The sequence below is a fragment of the Suricata suricatta genome, chromosome 11 (genome assembly GCF_006229205.1).
Source record: "Suricata suricatta isolate VVHF042 chromosome 11, meerkat_22Aug2017_6uvM2_HiC, whole genome shotgun sequence".
In the NCBI taxonomy this organism is placed as follows: Eukaryota; Metazoa; Chordata; class Mammalia; order Carnivora; family Herpestidae; genus Suricata; species Suricata suricatta.
This window is the reverse complement of record NC_043710.1, coordinates 69,036,471-69,053,905: the sequence shown is the minus strand read 5'-3', so window position 1 is coordinate 69,053,905 and position 17,435 is coordinate 69,036,471. Positions and strand designations below refer to the sequence as shown.

At 37.6% G+C, this 17,435-nt stretch overlaps 1 protein-coding gene across 2 annotated transcripts in view; it reads left to right on the top strand.

Annotated features, from left to right (window-relative positions):
• The window catches only part of NOX4 (NADPH oxidase 4), a 152,197-nt gene that overhangs the window by 104,827 nt on the left and 29,935 nt on the right, over positions 1-17,435 (top strand). For both annotated transcript variants that reach the window (XM_029915298.1, XM_029915297.1), the window contains one exon: positions 580-661. In XM_029915298.1, coding sequence (XP_029771158.1) covers positions 580-661 — 82 coding nt within the window. The remainder of the gene's footprint in view (positions 1-579; positions 662-17,435) is intronic.

The window sequence follows — 17,435 nt, the reverse complement described above, 5'->3', positions numbered from 1 at the left end:
TGAGAGTATATACTTCGGAATGGCACTATTGGCTCTTAGGGTGTGCAGAGGTTAAATTTAGAAGATAATCCCAAATTGTTTTCCAAAGCTATTGTACCAACTTGCATTCTCACCAGAAACATATGAGCTTATGTTGATCCACATCCTCTCTAATACTTCATCTTGTGAGATTAATTTCTGGCAATCGAATGCCACATGATGTGAATGCCATCTATGAGTATGTGGTTTTGATTCTCACTTCCCAGGTTACTAATGAGATTGCGTATCTGTTAGGTATATTTATTGGTCATAAGTATCTCTTCCAATCTTTTAATCATATAAGATTTTTCTAGTCTACACTGATGAATACTTTTTATATTTGTATTTGCAGTTGTTGTAATATCTTAATCATAAAAAAAGAGTCATTAAAGCAAAATAGACATATTTTAGTACTACATAAAATGGTGGGTACATTTCTAATAAAAGATGTGCAGTCAAAATAGTTGACAAATTAAAAGAATAGGTAATAATTTCATTTTGGCATTAGTTTCTTGACTTTGATTTTTTTCCCAACTTGATGTTTATTTTTGTTTTTGACAGAACGATTTCGAGATTTACTACTTCCTCCATCCAGTCAAGACTCTGAGATTCTGCCCTTCATTCAATCTAGAAATTATCCCAAGTAAGCACTAGGAGTTCACTGGATATTGGGAAGGGGAGGGGTGTAATGACGGGAGAGATTTGGGAGGGCAAGAAAAAAATGTTTCCTTTCTAAGGATTTTTGAAAAAGCTAGCATACCCTAGTCTAATTAACTAGGGCATCTCCTGTACTCTAATGTCTCAAGCCCTTCACAGCTGGTTCAGAGAAAAAAAGACTTGCTTGTGGTACAGCCCAGCTGTGACTGGGAGCATTTGCAGGGTGCAAAGTATAAATTACCTATGTCAGTGCCTGGTCGTGCTTCTTTCTGCTTGATTCTGTATCAATAGCAATAGATATTTTGTGGGTATTCTCTCATCTGGTTTCCTATTTTCTAACCTTTAAATGCAAGCATTCATTCATGTTGTAATAAGTGGGTTTACAAATAACCACATGGTATATGTGATTTTAGTAGCTTCTATATATTCCTCTTTACTACCTTGATAATTATGAGAAGTGAAATTTCCTGAGTCTTGCTTAAATGGGGCAGACCCTTTCTTCTCTTAGATGCCACATGAAAATATTCACATATTGGTTGAAGGAATATGCCTTTATATTTCCAGAGAATAAGGAAGTGGCAGGGTTTTATTAGTCATCCTTTTCCCTAAAAGATGAGGAATGCTAGTATCTTGATCCCTCTCGTTGAAGCTAGGTGCACCTTCTACTTCATGAATGTCTTACTTTATTTACTAGCCAGCATACCACAAGCTGGAGAGTGAATAAACTGGTATCTGATATAGAAAAGGAAGCTCACCAAGTTAAAAATTGGCGCTTAGTTTATATATAATTCATCAAAGCCAATCACTATGATAAATGACTCATTCTTTGGTTTGGCAGTTTATTCAAATATCCACTGAATTTCACTTTCTAGAATAATTTTCCTCATAATACTTAGCCTTGATAATTAACTTAACTCTGATAACAAAACTGAATACAGAATCCAAATTACCTGTTCTTTGTCTTCGATATCAATTCAGATCGTCTACAACCATCCCACCCTGAACGTGCCCCATCTCGTCTGATATCAATTCAGATTTAATCTTAAGCAATAATCTTCTAGTCCCCTCCTGGGATTCCCCGTCAGGGACAGACAAAGCCTGGACAGCCTTCCATGCATACATGGTGTTTCATGTATATATTGACAGGGAGCATAGAGGAGCCTGAAGGATTTGACGAATGTCCATCAGTATTTTTGCCTCCAGCTGCTGTTTACAGAGGCCAGTGTTGCCTTTTCTTCTGCCTCTTAGGCTACTGTCCACCTGATACCTTAGCTTGAAGAGGGGAATCACAGTCATTTCTCAGTTGGTAATCTGTCTGTGGCTATTTCCCTAAATTTCCTTAGCTGTATGTTCTCAAATGTACCTTCTTGCCCTTAGGTTACTTTTCTGACAGTGGTGTACGATTCTTGCTGATATTTAACAGAGATGCCATGTGGCAATCCTTTGTCAGTGTCTACTCCTTAAGGTAGTTTTGTTTTGTTCTGTTTTTGTTTGTTTGTTTTTGCATCTGTAGACTAGAAGAATAAACGCCATCCATTGATACCACATGCACCATGTTGTGGTGATTAAGAGTACAGACTCTGAAGCAGACTGCCTTACCAGCTGACTTTGTGACTTGGGTCACCTAACCCTCTGTGCCTCAGTTCCACTTGTGTGGAAGGTGTGAGATAATAATATCTACCACTTAGGGGTATTATGAAAGTTGACTAAATTAACAAATGAAGAAATATTTAGAATTGAACTTGACACATACTTCATTCTAGCTGTGTTATTATTCATTTAAAATTACATATAGAATTATCTAGAATTGCATGTTTCCAAACACCTTAGGTAAATACATTGTTCATTGATTTTATATCAGGATACTTCTGTCAACCTGCCCTTATTAATATTTAGGGAAGCACTATTTATTTGATATTTCTAAACTATTGCTGATGTGAGGCACCGATTTGGTGATCACTTAACCTCTTTATGAGTTTCAGTTTCTGAACTATCAAATGAAAGCATACTAATTAAAGGTTTCTGGATCTGAATAACATTTTGAAAAAATTCTGGATTAAATTAGTTAGTTTATTTAAGTTATAGAATATTAAGCATTTGATCCTCCCGTTGCCCATATAATGTCTAGGTTGGCAGTGGAATTTTAAGAGGTGCTGAGAACAGAGAAAGGATAATAGAATTCTATTTGTGCTGTGCCTGAGGAGTGTTAAATTGGTCCAGGATAGAGCACAGGAACAAAATCTCTGGGCCTGTAGTGATGCCCATGTAAAGACCGCTGGGGTAGAAGAGACCATTGAGCTCAGGGCCTTTCAATATATATAAGTGGGCAGGGATTTGTGTATATCTACACCTATTTAAACTAATTTTGAATTATTCGTGGTTTTAAATATTCTCAGTCTCTAATTTGTATTCACTTACAAATATACTATCATTTATTCATTATGGAAGATAACAAATAAGTCAAGGAATTTGTAATTTTGTGACATGCAAAAATTCCCAGAAAGCTGAAAATGTAATCAGGCCATTAGTATTTGTTGCTTTCACTCACAATGCAGTATACCTATTTACACTGAGATTATTTCTCCCTCATTTTTCTGCTTGTTTTAGTGAGTCACTGAATACAGACTCTATTAGTGAGAGATGTTTTAAAAGCTAAAATATGGTTTAAGAAGCCACTCCTTTGCTATATCATGTAGTGTCAGAGAGTGATGTTTACAGAGCATAGTGTAGCTGACCTTCTAGTGAGCCTCACTCAACCTTGGTTAATAAAAGCTGATGAGTGGATGGTGATAATTAGATCATGGGTAGGATCTCCAGTTGGCATACTGTTCCTATAATCTTAAGCATCTGGTTATCAAGAAATGACCTAACAGACAATGAAACAGGGAAATGAGTGTATTTTATTCAGTGAAAAAATATTCATGAAGAAGAGAACTGACCAGTTCTTGAAATGTGAGTGTGTGTGTGTGTGTGTGTGTGTGTGTGTGTGTGTGTGTGTTTTAATGGAAAGCCATTAAAAAAATTTCCCCTGCTGGGAACCATTATCCTAAAATATAATAATGTTCATTTGTCACATTCTTACATTTGCGATCTTCCATTTGACCCATTGCCAAAGCCTGGCGTATCCATTCTCATCAGGATGTATTTGAAGACATTGCATCATGAGAAGTCTTGCAGGATGAATAGGTGTGACCATTGTCAGAAAGAGATGAAAGAAAAGAAGAAAATGAATGTATACTCAATAGAAAACAAATGTTGATTCATAGGTTAGAGGAAAGAAATGGAGATAATGGAACATAAAGTTTGTTACTCATTTCCTAGCTGGTGTCACAGTCATTAACTTTGAAGGATTTAGGTTTGTAATGTATTTAAATGAGAGAGTAGCTATAAATACTCATATCCTTGTGGGTGCAGCTTGGAGATATAAAACGATCGAAGACATTTAGAATAATTTTACTCACAAATGACTTGTAACCATTTTAGCAATTAGGCCAGCAAACCATGATCCAGTGACTCTGGAAGTTTAACCAGAATATGCATAAAAATACTGTAAAATTTAGGAATAAAATGTTGCATATCTTTATTTGGTTCTCATGAAGATCAAATCCTTTGCATCTCAGAATTATTCAGAGAAAGGAATATTACTTGTGTTAAAATTCAGAACTATTCCTCTTTGACTTGGTTTGCCACTATAGGATAACTGTGATTATTTAGACAATAGAAGCAATGCCTTACCCCATTCTCATTTCCAATGGACTGCTTGAAAATGGCTTCAAATGGTGAGATCAGGTGATAACATTAACTAAAAAGCTTCAGAAGACTTTTCCAGATTTCATCTGCTTATATAATTAAAAATACTTTTAATGTTTATTTATTTTTGAGAGAGAGGAAGAGTACGAGCTGGGGGTGGGGGTGGGTAGAGCGAGACGGAGAACAGACTCTTAAGCAGGCTCCAGGCTCTGAGCTGTTAGCACAGAGCCTAACACGGAGCTCAAACTCATGAACCATGTGATCGTGACTGAGCCAAAGTCAGATGCTTAACTGACTCAGCCACCTGGGGGCCCCTTTATTTAAAAGGGTTAAGTGACTTATCGAAAGTCATATGAAACAGCTGGGTCCCAAACTCAAGGTCTGCCTGGCCCCCGAATTACACCTAATTGTGCTGTACTGTCTCTCATTCATTCATCTGCCCTCTTTTCCATTAATCCATCTTTCATATATTTATTGAACAGATGTGGTCACAGTTACTGAGAATATAAAAATAATGAGGGCATAACCTGTGGCTTTGAGGGACCTAGGGTCTAAAGAAGAAAAGGGAGAATTAGACTTTAATGGAAAAACCCATAGTTATAGAGCAATACACTAAATTCAGTGGGAGAAGAGGAAAGAAAGTGTCTTCCTATCTAGGTAATTCATGTGAAGCTTAATTTTCCCTTTGTGTAAAGTCTTGACAAATGGTTTGGAACCAGATGGAGAGGCTTTTTAGGTGGAACAAAGTGCATAACAGCGTATAGAGCCATGGAGGTGGGTTGTTCAGTGATCACCTGCAGGTAATCTGGCTGAAAAGCCTTTGTGTGTGTGTGTGTGTGTGTGTGTGTGTGTGTGTGTGTGTGTGTGTGTGTGTATGTGTCAGGTGAGAGAGAAAGTGGCCTGAAGTTCTTCTTTTGTTACAAATCTTAAAATCTCACCTTAGCTTTCTTGGACTGGAACTACCTCCTTTTTGTATAAAGTGATTTCTAGCTCATCAACTATATTTCCATTTCTACAAGAGGGTGGTCATCATTAAACCATGATTTCAGATGCTGTTTATGAAATCTATAGATTAGGTGAGTTTTATTTTATTTATTTATTCATTTTTTAATTCATTTTTTAAATGTTTATTTTTGAGAGAGAGTGAGAGAAAACAGGGGAGGGGCAGAGAGAGAGACAGAGAATCCCAAGCAGGTTCGGTGCTTGCAGCTGATGTGGGGCTCAAACCCACAAACTGTGAGGTCATGATCTGAGTCGAGATGAAGAATTGGACACTTAACAGACTGAAACTACCCAGGCACCTCTAGATTAGGTGAATTTTAGTACAGAGCCTGCTTGGGATCTCTCTACCCCCCCTCTCTCTATCTTAAAAAATAAATAACTAAACTTAAAAAACATTAAATTTATCAAGTATTAATGGTTTGTGGTAGTATAATTTTAACAATATGTCTGCTTATTGGAATTTCTTTTCAGTTTTTCTCTTTGCAAAACCTAATGTAATTAATGGCTTCTATTTGTAAGACCTGATTGAACAATTCAGAGTTTTAAGAAACAAACATCAGTCAAAGTGGTTTTTTAAAGTGTTGCTTTTATTTACACATGATTGCATTAGGTAAAAATCACACATGAATTAGAGATTTCTTAACCAGCTGCTGGTGAAATGTCTTTCCTTAAGTTGTTCCTAAAGTCCAAATGATGTGGACCATCACCTACCACTCCCACCAAGTCTTAAATGTTAAGGGCTACCGATATATTTAAAATTACCACCTGCCTCAGCTCACTCCCTGTCCTCCTTATCTGCTCTATCAGTAACATCAATGTCACGTGGGATATTGTTAGAAATACAAATTCTCAGAGGTTAGCCCTGGCTTACTGACTCAGAAAGTCTGGGGGTGGAACCCAGCACTCTGTTTAACAAACCTTCCAGGAAATTATGATGCACACTAATGTTTGAGGACCACTAGGGCAAGAAAGACAGATTTTAAAGACTGTCTCAGCCTCTTTAACTCCCTTTCACTTCGAGCTGTTTTCACTGATATGATTATCTCCTGGGAGTAGAATGGTCTAAAATCACAATACCATCCTCTCCAGAGAAACAGTTAATGACATTCATCTTTTTCCCAGATGAAGAAGGAATTGTTACCAGAAGGATGGCCCCAAACCTTTTCAGCCCGCAAAGCAAGATTTGCCAGAAGTTCATTGACACAGTGTGCTCTTTTCAGACTTTATTTGCCTTTTTGTATTCTCCTTAACCAAAATAATTTACAACTGATTGTAATGGTTAATATGTGATCATTAAGGAAATGAGCTTTGGAGTCAGACTCAGGAGGAACTGAGTAAGTCTTTCCTGCCTTGGGAAAATTACTTAACATTTTTGAGTTTTAATTCCTGGTCCAGTAAAAGGGAGAAATTCCACCTCCTGAGAAAGCTGTCATGTGGATTAGGAGGGAAGTTGTATATAGAACAAATGTAGGCCCTAGATTAAATTAAATGTTCAATGAAGAGTATCTATTGTTAGTATATCTCATTTTAGGATTTGGGGGTAAGAGTCTGGGATAGTTTTGTATTATATTTTTTCATTAGAATAACTTTTTATTTAAAGTGAAAGCAAATCAGATAAAGATAAGAAAGGGAAATAATTTTCCAAAAGTGTACATTTAAATTAGCATTAAATAGATGTGAGTTACAACCCTTTATTATTATTTTTTTATTATTTTTTTGGAGTTCTGGTAAGGCTATTTATTGATCAGAGTACTTAGTACATAGGAGTGTTCAGCTGAGGAAAACTCATTGGGATATATATTCGGTCCCATTTCATTTTTGATTTTATGATTCAATTAAAAGATTCCTCTCCTCTCTCTGAAAAAAAAAATAATGACATATCAAAAGATAACAATTGTTACTGTAGGAGGCTTTAACAATTCCAGCCTATGTTGAGATGACTTAGACAGGAATTTATTAACGTTATAAAAATATGATGAGGGGCACCTGGGTGGCTCAGTTGGTTAAGCCTCCGACTTCGGCTCAGGTCAGATCTCACGTTCGTGGGTTCGAGCCCCGCGTCAGGCTCTGTGCTGACAGCTAGCTCAGAACCTGGAGCCTGTTTCCGGTTCTGTGTCTCCTTCTCTCTCTGCGCCTCCCCCTCTCATGCTCTGTCTCTCTCTGTATCAAAAATAAATAAAACATTAAAAAATAAAAAAAAATATGATGAAACTTAGTCAACATTTGACATAATTATTAACAATAATATCTAACATTTGTCAAGTGCTTACAGTGTCCAGGTACAATGTTAAAAGCTGATCAAGTGTATTCCCGTTCAGCTACATAAAATAGAAATGTAGCTAAAAATGATGAGGGCTTATTGTTCTCACATGACAAGAAGTACCCAGGTAACTGGTGGCTGGAATGTGTTCATCGTCAGCACCTCACATCTGAAGGGCCTGCACCTCTCCTCCCGTTCCCTCTTGTGGTTGCAAGAGGACTTCTCAGCTTTAGCTGCCATTATCCTCATCCCAGGAGGAAGGAAGAAGAGCAAAGTGCATGTGGGCTGTGTTGGCCTCCCTTTCAAGGAACTTCTCAGAACCCCAGTCCAGAACTTCTTACACCTAATTATCCTAAACTCTTTTTGAGGTAGGTTCATTACTATAACATGACCCCAAAATTGGGAATGAGGAAGGATAAAGAAATAAAGTGTAGACAGCCATTGGCCTTTTACTTGTCTGAATTATCTCATTTAACCCTTACAATAACCAGTGAGATGTGTATTATTTAAATCCCTGTCTGTTTACAAAGGATATAACTGAGGTACAGAGTGATAGGTAATTTTCTCAAGGTCATGTGGCCACCATCAGGTAAAGCCATGATTTAAATTAAATCTGAGAGCCTATATTCTAATTTTCTATGTTATTATATACTAAAAACATTGTTTTATTCTTAAATTTTCCAATAACTCCTTGAAGTTTTATTTTTCCTCCTACTGGGATTTTGAAAGGCAGGTTTCTGCTGTTAAAATTTCTGTACTGAAAAGAATTGTTGTGGAAGTTTTGAGAATAGAAAATTTGACCCTACTGTGAGCCTTCTCCCCAACAGTGAATGAGGACTCAGCTATAGTGGTCTCAAAGCAAATGAACATGTCGAACAGATTTTATTTTTTCAGTACTTCTTTTAACAAATATTTGTTTAGTGCCTACTAATTGCCAGCAACTGGATAACTAATGGGCTAAACTATTCTAACACAGAATCCTGGTTTTCTTGGGTCTTTGAGTTAGTCCTAAAACTAAAGGAAGAAATCTGGCAATGTCTAGACAGTAGGGCTGGCTGTACTTACAAAATTATGTTTTAATCTTATGGGGTTTCATTGTTTTCAAACCCCTTCCATGTCTGGTATTTTGCCTGTTATACCTATTTCTTTTATCAGTTTTACTTATTAATTATATAATTTCCCTCCTGTTTATTAAGAATCTCAATTGAGATTACTTACTAATCAATTGATTAATAAGCATGGAAGCTAGAATGACATAAACTTCTTGCAATAGAGTGATTATTTCATTCTGTCTGAAAAATGTTGCATTTGGTAAATGTTTCAACACTGAAATCAACATTTTTGAGTTCACATAGGAAAGGGGAAAAGGATGCCAGGGAAGCTGAGGCAGAACATCAAAGTCTATATATATACTTATGAAATATACCAATATTACATTTAGTTCTCAAAGCCTATGCAACATAGTAGAATTTTTACTTTCTTGGATTATATTTTTTAGTTCTGTGCCATTGTAGTGGTTTTGTTTTGTTTTTAGAGACTACGGTTGTATATAATTTGGACGTTGTTGCCTGTCTTCCATTTCAACCACTTTTTTTCCTGTTAGTACTTAATGATATTTTTCTACAACAAATAATCTCTATCTCCTACAAATGCAAAAGTCATGGGTTATGTGTGATTTTATTAGCATTCCTTGTTGATCATACAATTTTGGGAATATATTCATATTCAGATAGACATTATCCTCCAGATCTTGAAATTACTAGCTCATCACTTTCAGAAACTCTCAGAGAAGATAAAGTTCACGGAATACACGAGGAAAATAAAGGGGAAATCCCACTTCACTATTGACATTACGGAGTTCCCTGGAAGATGCACTGGAGCAGTGCTTTTCAGACTTTAATGTACATATGAATCACCCAGACATCTTAGTAAAACACAGATGCTGATTTGATAAATCTGATATTGGGACTTAGATTCTCTTCCTAACAAATTATCTGGGAAAATTGATGCTGTTGGTCTGAGAATCACACTTTGAATAGAAGTGAACCACATCATCTTAGTCACAGCCTGATGAAGGACTTTTCATTCCCTTCAAAGTTACAGTTGCTACATCTGTCACCAGGGAAGAGAGATGTGCTCAGCATGCAAAGCAGTAGAGAAGAGAGTACAATCAAGTCTTCCTCCTCATAGGCGTCTGTATTTGATGACAAAGGAAAAATCTGAAAGCATAGACAGCTGGATTATATGTAATTAACAACAGTATATCTTAAGTAATGTTTTTCTTTAAAGTCTATTTTATCTGAAATAAATGTAACTACAACTATTTTGCTTTTGCTAGAATTTCCCTCCTTTATCTTTACCCCTTAACTTTCAATGTTTTTGTATGTATATATATACATATATATATACAAAGTATGTTTTATATAAGAATAAAACACCAAATCTTTTGAATCTCTTGAAGAGCCCTATTACTCTGTTTTTTGATTGCAGCTTGACAGTCTTTTCCTTTGAACCAAAGATTTTGGTTCATTTATACTGAATTACATTCTGCAACATTATTTTGCTTATTTGTCCCATTTTTTTCTGTTTTCCCCCCTACTCTTGCCTCCCTCTCTCTCTTTCTCTCTTTTGGCTGTGAAGACAGGAAGATGCATAATACAATAGAAGCCATGGTCTGTTTCTTAACTGAATTGTGCTCTTTCTAAACCAAAAGAAATAGCAAAAACAAAATATAGTACAAAGAATCTAAGGTATGAAAGTTTAAAGAAGCAAAACTAGCCAGCAATTAAGAGAAAAACTTGCTCTACACCTAGTTTTCAGCAGGAAGGTCAGTAATCATGTAGAAAAAGGAGGACAGACAGGAAAAGGATGGAATGACTTGTTTGAGAAACAAAATTGTAAAATATTTGAGCCTGAAGGCATAAAATTTGACAAGAAATAAAGGGTTTATTATTATCTAAATAAACAACAGTTCAAATTAAATGCCATTTATAAAATAGAACTCTTTGTTGGAAAGGCTGATTGTAGTACTAAAGTCTAAACTCTAAACTCAACCTTAAAGGGTGTTTATTTTAACTGACTATATTCCCTCTAAAAGCTTTCAGAGGAAATTTTTTTTATAGTAAGAGTTACAGCTGTGTGTAAATATATGTTGGAGTGGGGTGTGAAATTTGGCTAAATGTTACACTTGAAAATTTAGTAGGGATTGGTCAGCTTGTAACAGATGTTTCCAGTTAAGTACTAGTGTTTGAACAGTTGAACAGTTTGATGTTATTTTAACTGTTTTTGCATATGAATAGAAGTTCCAGGTTGCAGATAGCCAACACATAAAACAAAATAAGAAGGGAAAAAAATTTCTCCTTAATTTTCTATAGGAAATATGTTTAATAGTAGGGATTCATCTACATGTGTGTGTATGTGTATGTGTGTACTTAATAGTGAAAAATAAATATAGCATACTAGGTAGTACAGCATGCTAGATAATAATCTTACTATGATACAAAATGATACAAAATATCTGAAAATGTTTACACACACACACACACACACACACACACACACACACATAGTGTTAATGCATGTTTGAGATGGTAGAACATGAATTAATGACATTGCTCTGGGTCATAAACCATAAGAAGCTGCTATCTAGACTAGTAAGTGACGTGAATACATGAGCTCCTATTTGCTCTTACCATTGTATCTATCTATCCCCAAATGTTTGGAGCTGGTTTCAGTGGGCTGTATGTTGGTGGACAAGAGGTAAGGTCTGGGTCCTGAGGAGGGCAGGAGAGTGGATCAGAGATCCCTGCAAATGGCCTAGAATCCTCATGTGCACGATGATTAGTGGATTAGGGAGAGTTTAAATAGCCTAATATGCACAAGGGGATAGTGGGGACAATTGACTTCTTTGTCCTTGGCTCTGAGAATGAAAAAAAATTCTCCCGCAGTATTTAGTAACCGTATACTCCATATATACTCCATCGCACTTGGATTGGAACAAGGAAATTCTAATAGGTATGTAGCCCAATAAACCCAGAGACAAAAATTGAGTTTACAGTGATCCTAGGTTCATGGCATCCTCTTGTTGTCTGGAAGAGGAAAATGAAAATCCTCTTTTGGGGGACACATTTTAGTCCCCAAAGGATTCCTCTATACAAGGCACCAAGGAATGTGAGCTCATATTTTTTAAAAATGAGGAAACAAAACATCATGAGTATTTTTTAGTAGAAATCTTATATTCAAAAGGTATAAAACAAACGTTTAGTATATCTAAAGGAATCAAAGAGAGCATTAGTATAATGATTAAAAGACAAAAGACAATCAGACTTCTCAAGGCAGGCTGGGAAAGGGGCCGAAAGAGCCTCTACAAATGAGAGATACAATATCATAACTTTAGCAGATTAGCACAACCATAGAGAGAATAAATGAATTGTTAAATAAAACTGAAATAATTACCCAGAATATGGCTTAGAGAGACAAAGATATGGAAAATAAAAAAGAGAGGTTTAAGACATAGAGTGGATTGAGGGAAAAGTTCCTGCATTTCTTTACATTAGCCTTCCGTGGGGAAGGGAAAAAAGAGAGAAAGAATATAGACTACATATGTGAAGAAAAAATAGCTCGAATTCAGAGATACCAGTAAACCCCAAGCAACATAATAAAAATAAATTCACCTTGTGCAACATCATAATTTACTTACAGAAAACTAAAAGCAGAGACTAACAGTTAATATAAAAGTAGTCAAGGACAGAAGGGCGGGGAGGAAACAAAGGAGAGAGAAACGGGACAAGATGACACTGTGGTGAGCAGCTTGCCTCAACTGAACTCAGTTCTCCAGTTCAAAGAACAGGCTGTCAGCCTGGAATAATTGAGGAATAGGCAGTTTTCAAGAGATTCGCTTAAAATAGAAAGACAAAGAAGGGCTGGAAGTAAAGAAGGTGAGGAATGTGGCAGAAATTCTAACCAAAGCAAAATTAGATAAAATGGACTTGAAGGTAAAAATATTTCCAGGCATAAAGGGAGTTGCTAATCGTTTATAAAGCATTCAATAGATTATTTCTCTGATAGCGAAACTCCTGTTTTGGGTTTGTTTTGTAAACAGAAATGGAGTTCTTTCAGGTGGTAGACGTAAGCCCCTTATTAGATGTTTGGCCTTGAGCAAATATTTAAACCAGAACCTCAGTCTCCTAATCAATGAAGTCGAATAATAACATTTAGCTCTCATTTAATAATGATAAATAATTCATCCAGAGCATTTAGCACTGTGCCAACACACAGCTTCATTGTCCTCACGACAGGCGAGGAAAAGGCTGATGGTTGTGCACTGTAGTGTTTTTCTGTAGACAAAAAGATTAGGCCTCTAAATTTATTTTGATCAGAAAAATAATCCTTCAGCTGTGTAGTTTAATTAAAAATAGCTATTAAAGGAACCTCACTGCTCCCGAGGCTTGTCACGCCCTGAAATGTCGTTGAAAGCAGTATCGCCTTTGACATTAACCCAGATGGAATATGTGGAGGGATGCACATTTTTGCCATATTTTGCTGACACAGTATTGCTCTGAGATCAAATCAGAAATTTATACAAATGTGTTTTTAAATCTTTAAAACACCGTAGAATTGTTGAGTGTTGTTATCCACCTGGTGACTACTAGGGAAAAATACTTATTTCATTTTGTCTTTGCATAGTGCCCTTTCATAGCCTCCATTTTGAGTGGATATAGCTAATAATCCCAAGGTCTTGTATGTCTCAGGCTAGCACATCACATCCTTCGCTTAGTCATTTAAAATATATTTATTGAGTATAGTCTATTGAGTATAGTCTAACACGAAATTTTTAATTTTTTAGAAACTTGGCATTTACCAAAATGTAATTAACCAGTAGTTTTATAGTGACAGAGGAGTCAAGGGTGGAGAATTTCAGAACTGTAACCGCAGAGCTATTCAACGTCCCCACCCTCCACAATGAAAGTGTTTTTTAAACAGTTGTGAGTGTGTTGCTGTAACACCTAAACACCGCTGAACAGTTCCGAAATTTGAACCCATGTAGCTTTTGCTGAGGAGGACGGCTTCCTCTTTCTCTCACTGGAAAGAGCACCACTGGCACAGTGTCTAGATGCATTCTTTTCACTTTTATCGCCTGGAGGATGAGACCCGCAGTCACTCAGACAAGGCAGCTGTGCAGCAATGGTGCTCCTCCTTTCCTGCACGCAGAGTTAGTTCCAGCTAATTCTCACATTTGACCAGTGGCTCTCCCGGAAGCACATCTTATTTCTGAACAGAAAGATGTATTTAGGCCTGTGACTGAGGTGCACAACTCAGGAGGTTCTCTTTACAGACGAGACCCTGGTGTGTCTCTCCTCACCTTTACTCTTCCTGCTCCTCCATCGGGACGCGTGGAATTTCAGACTCGTCATGGCACCTCTCCTGGTCTCAGGGTCCTCATTTGCTACATGGGGATAATAAGACTATAGCCACCTCATAAAGTGCTAAGATCGTGACAGATAATATGTGGAAAGCGCAAAGCCTTGTGTACATGTGACATGGATATACGCCGCTCCTAAGTAACTTCTCAAATTGTGCTTCATTTCTGTGCTGGGTGCACTGTCCCAGCCACTGCCTGCTTTGCATCTGCCTGTGGACAGACAGCTCTCTGCTTTGTTTTGTTTTTCTTTTTTTGCTGCAGCAGGTAGTAGTGGGCTTTACGCATAGTAAACCTTCCATTATTATCTGTTAAATAAAAAAATTACGTTCTTTATTTATTTTTGAGAGACAGAGACAGCACGAGCAGGGAGGGTCAGAGAAAGGGGGAGACACAGAATCCGAAGCAGGCTCCAGGCTGAGCTGTCAGCACAGAGCCTGACACGGGGCTCAAACCCACGAACTGTGAGATCATGACCTGAGCCAAAGCCGGATGCTTAACCGACTGAGCCACCCAGGCGCCCCCATTATTATATATTAAATAAATAAAAGCACTTTAATTCCTCACCCACTTAATCTTTAAAATAATATTTGCAATGTCTATTGTAGCAAAAGTTATTCTTTCTGAAACCTAGCAAGGGAAATAGTCTCTTAAAGAAGAATACTTTGTCTTGATTCTCCATTTTCTAACTTGTTACCTATTTTCTAAAATCTTGGCATATATTGTATGGGGAAAGAATTTATGGTGAAGTAATATTTACAAAATATTGTAAATGCTCAGAGACTATTAAGGCACTCTGGACATGTGAAAGACCTACAGAAGTTTTGAATTAAATAAAATTTTAAATAAAAAAATTAATACATTTCCCAAATTTATTTGACTACATAATACTTTTTCCCCCTTAAATTATTGATCTTTGAAATTCCTTTTGAGAAATATTAATATAACTAGTATCTGTTTCCTTTTTTTATTTTTCTAAATATTTTAATTTATTTTTTTAGAGAGAGAGAGAGAGACAGAGCAACAGCAGGGGTGGGGCAATGAGAGGGAGACACACAGTCTGAAGCAGGTTCCAGGCTCTGAGCTGTCAGCAGAGCCTAACGTGGGGGTCAAACTCACGAACCATGAGATCAGGACCTGAGCTGAAGTCAGATGCTTAACCGACTGAAGCACCCACATGCCCCATTTTTTTTAAATTAATAAACATCTTTCTTAAAATAATTTTATAAATTCTCAGATTGGCTAAGTTCTATTTTCATTTATTATGATATCAATTTATTTTGAGGAAAGTGATAGGAAGTATAGAGGAACAAGATTTTAAGAAGTGTTGGTTGTAGTTTTATTTTTTAATAAGTTGGATTAATTTGCAGCTGATGGATTTTTCCATTGAGAAAAAAAGATCTGATATAATTGATCTATCAGCTGATTAACATTACACATTAAAATAAATCAATGTTAGTGGATTCTACCTTCAAGGGAGAGTAGAATGTTTTGAATTTTGGGGAAAAAAATGTTTATGTATGTTTGAATGGTCCAGGAAAGATGATCACTCCTTTTCTTAGAAATCTCTTAAATCCACAGTCTTCCTAATGGAACTTTTTATTAGTCATCAGCTGAAGTTTAAAAATATGTCAGGTTGATCTCTCCTCTATTATGTTGTTACAAGACTTTGGAGAGTTGCCTTTAGTTTCTGTTATTTTGTCACATATATAACAATAACAGGAATATAGCATTCCTTTAAAGTGCAGGTCCTAACATGGGAGAAAAAGCACTGTTCATAAATTAAAGGCAATGGACTTTACCCATTAGTCACATTGTATATATGAAAAATGACTTCAGTAGTTTGTCTTTCTGCCTCCCTCAAAAACCCATGTGTTGTCAAATTACCAGTAATTTCATTCTTCATCTTTCTTCCCAAAGAAGCAAAACGTTTCTCCTTGTGTGAAACCGCATTTCAAGCAAACAAACAAATAAAGAAACACAGAGAAGATGCAGGCCAGGAAGAGGGCAGAGTAGGAGGACCCTGAGCTCACCTCATCACCTGGACTCAAGTGTAGATAACGCTCGTTCACATCAGTGTCAATAACACAGGAAGCGATCTGAAGATTGGCAGAACAAACGCCACAACCAAAGATAGAGAAGAGACACATTACGGAAGGTAGGAAGGGTGAAGGCGTGGTTTGGGAGCAGAATGGCCCTGAGGCCGCTGACAATGCCAGTGATGAAAAAGACAGAATAGTCTGCACATGACCCCAGGAGATCACGCTGCATTTCCTGGACCGTGAACCAACTGTAACCAATGGTCTCCTTTCCCTGTTTCTTCCAAACTCAGCTTCCCACGGCACAGGTGGCTTTTTCTCTCCCAGCTGGAGGGGCTGCAACCTCCCATGCACACCCAAGGAATCCAGATACAGGTCCCCTGAGTGTCCACAGTGGGGAGAGCCAGTGATGTGGAGAAGGGTGAGACACAGACTTGCACACTGGCTAGCTTGTGAACAGGGAGAACGAATCGCCAGAACATTGGGCTGTGAAAGCAGAAGGGCTCAATCTCATGAGTTCTGACAACCAATAGGACTTAAAGCCTGGAATTTTACAAATCAGTGTGCTCAGCTCTGAGAGAACCTGGAAGGCTTTAGCAAGCTGAGTCCTGACTCTTAGAGAAAGGACCAAGTCAGCAGAGACACAGTGTGGAAGCAGCAGTTTGAAAAATGCTGGGATAAGAAGAGGGAAAGTGATTTGTTCATCTCAGAATGTGACCCAGATATCAGGGATCATGGGGAGACTCTAGGAACAAAGGAGCTGGCCAGTGCACTTTCCCTACCCTCAGCATGGATGACAGCCACTTGCAGGAACTGATCAGGCTCTGCTGCCTAACTTGCACCACACTCCGCTCCCTGTGCTTCAGCAGATCTTCCCTTCCCAGGAACACTTGCCTCAGTCCTGGTACTGTGGGTCCCTGGCCCAGAAGACCTGCACAGGCCTCGCCATATCTCCCAGCCTACATGTTTTTCAGGGCTTCATGACACAGTGGTGGCAGGTTTCATTTTGCAAGCATACCACTGCACACCTTGTTAAAATGCCCCACCCAGCCAGGAAGCAAACGCTGCACAAAACAGGCAAAGGGAGCCTCTGTAGGAAACTGGACTGAAGGGGAAAGACCAAGACTCAACAGCAGAGCATACTGTCACACCTAGGAGACCTCCCCTTTGCCAGGCCCTGGGGACACTGCACTTCAGGGCACTGGAAGACCTCTTCTTCATGATGTCATTACCATCAAGAACAAGCACCATATGGTCAGAGTGGCTAAAATGAACAAATCAGGAGACTATA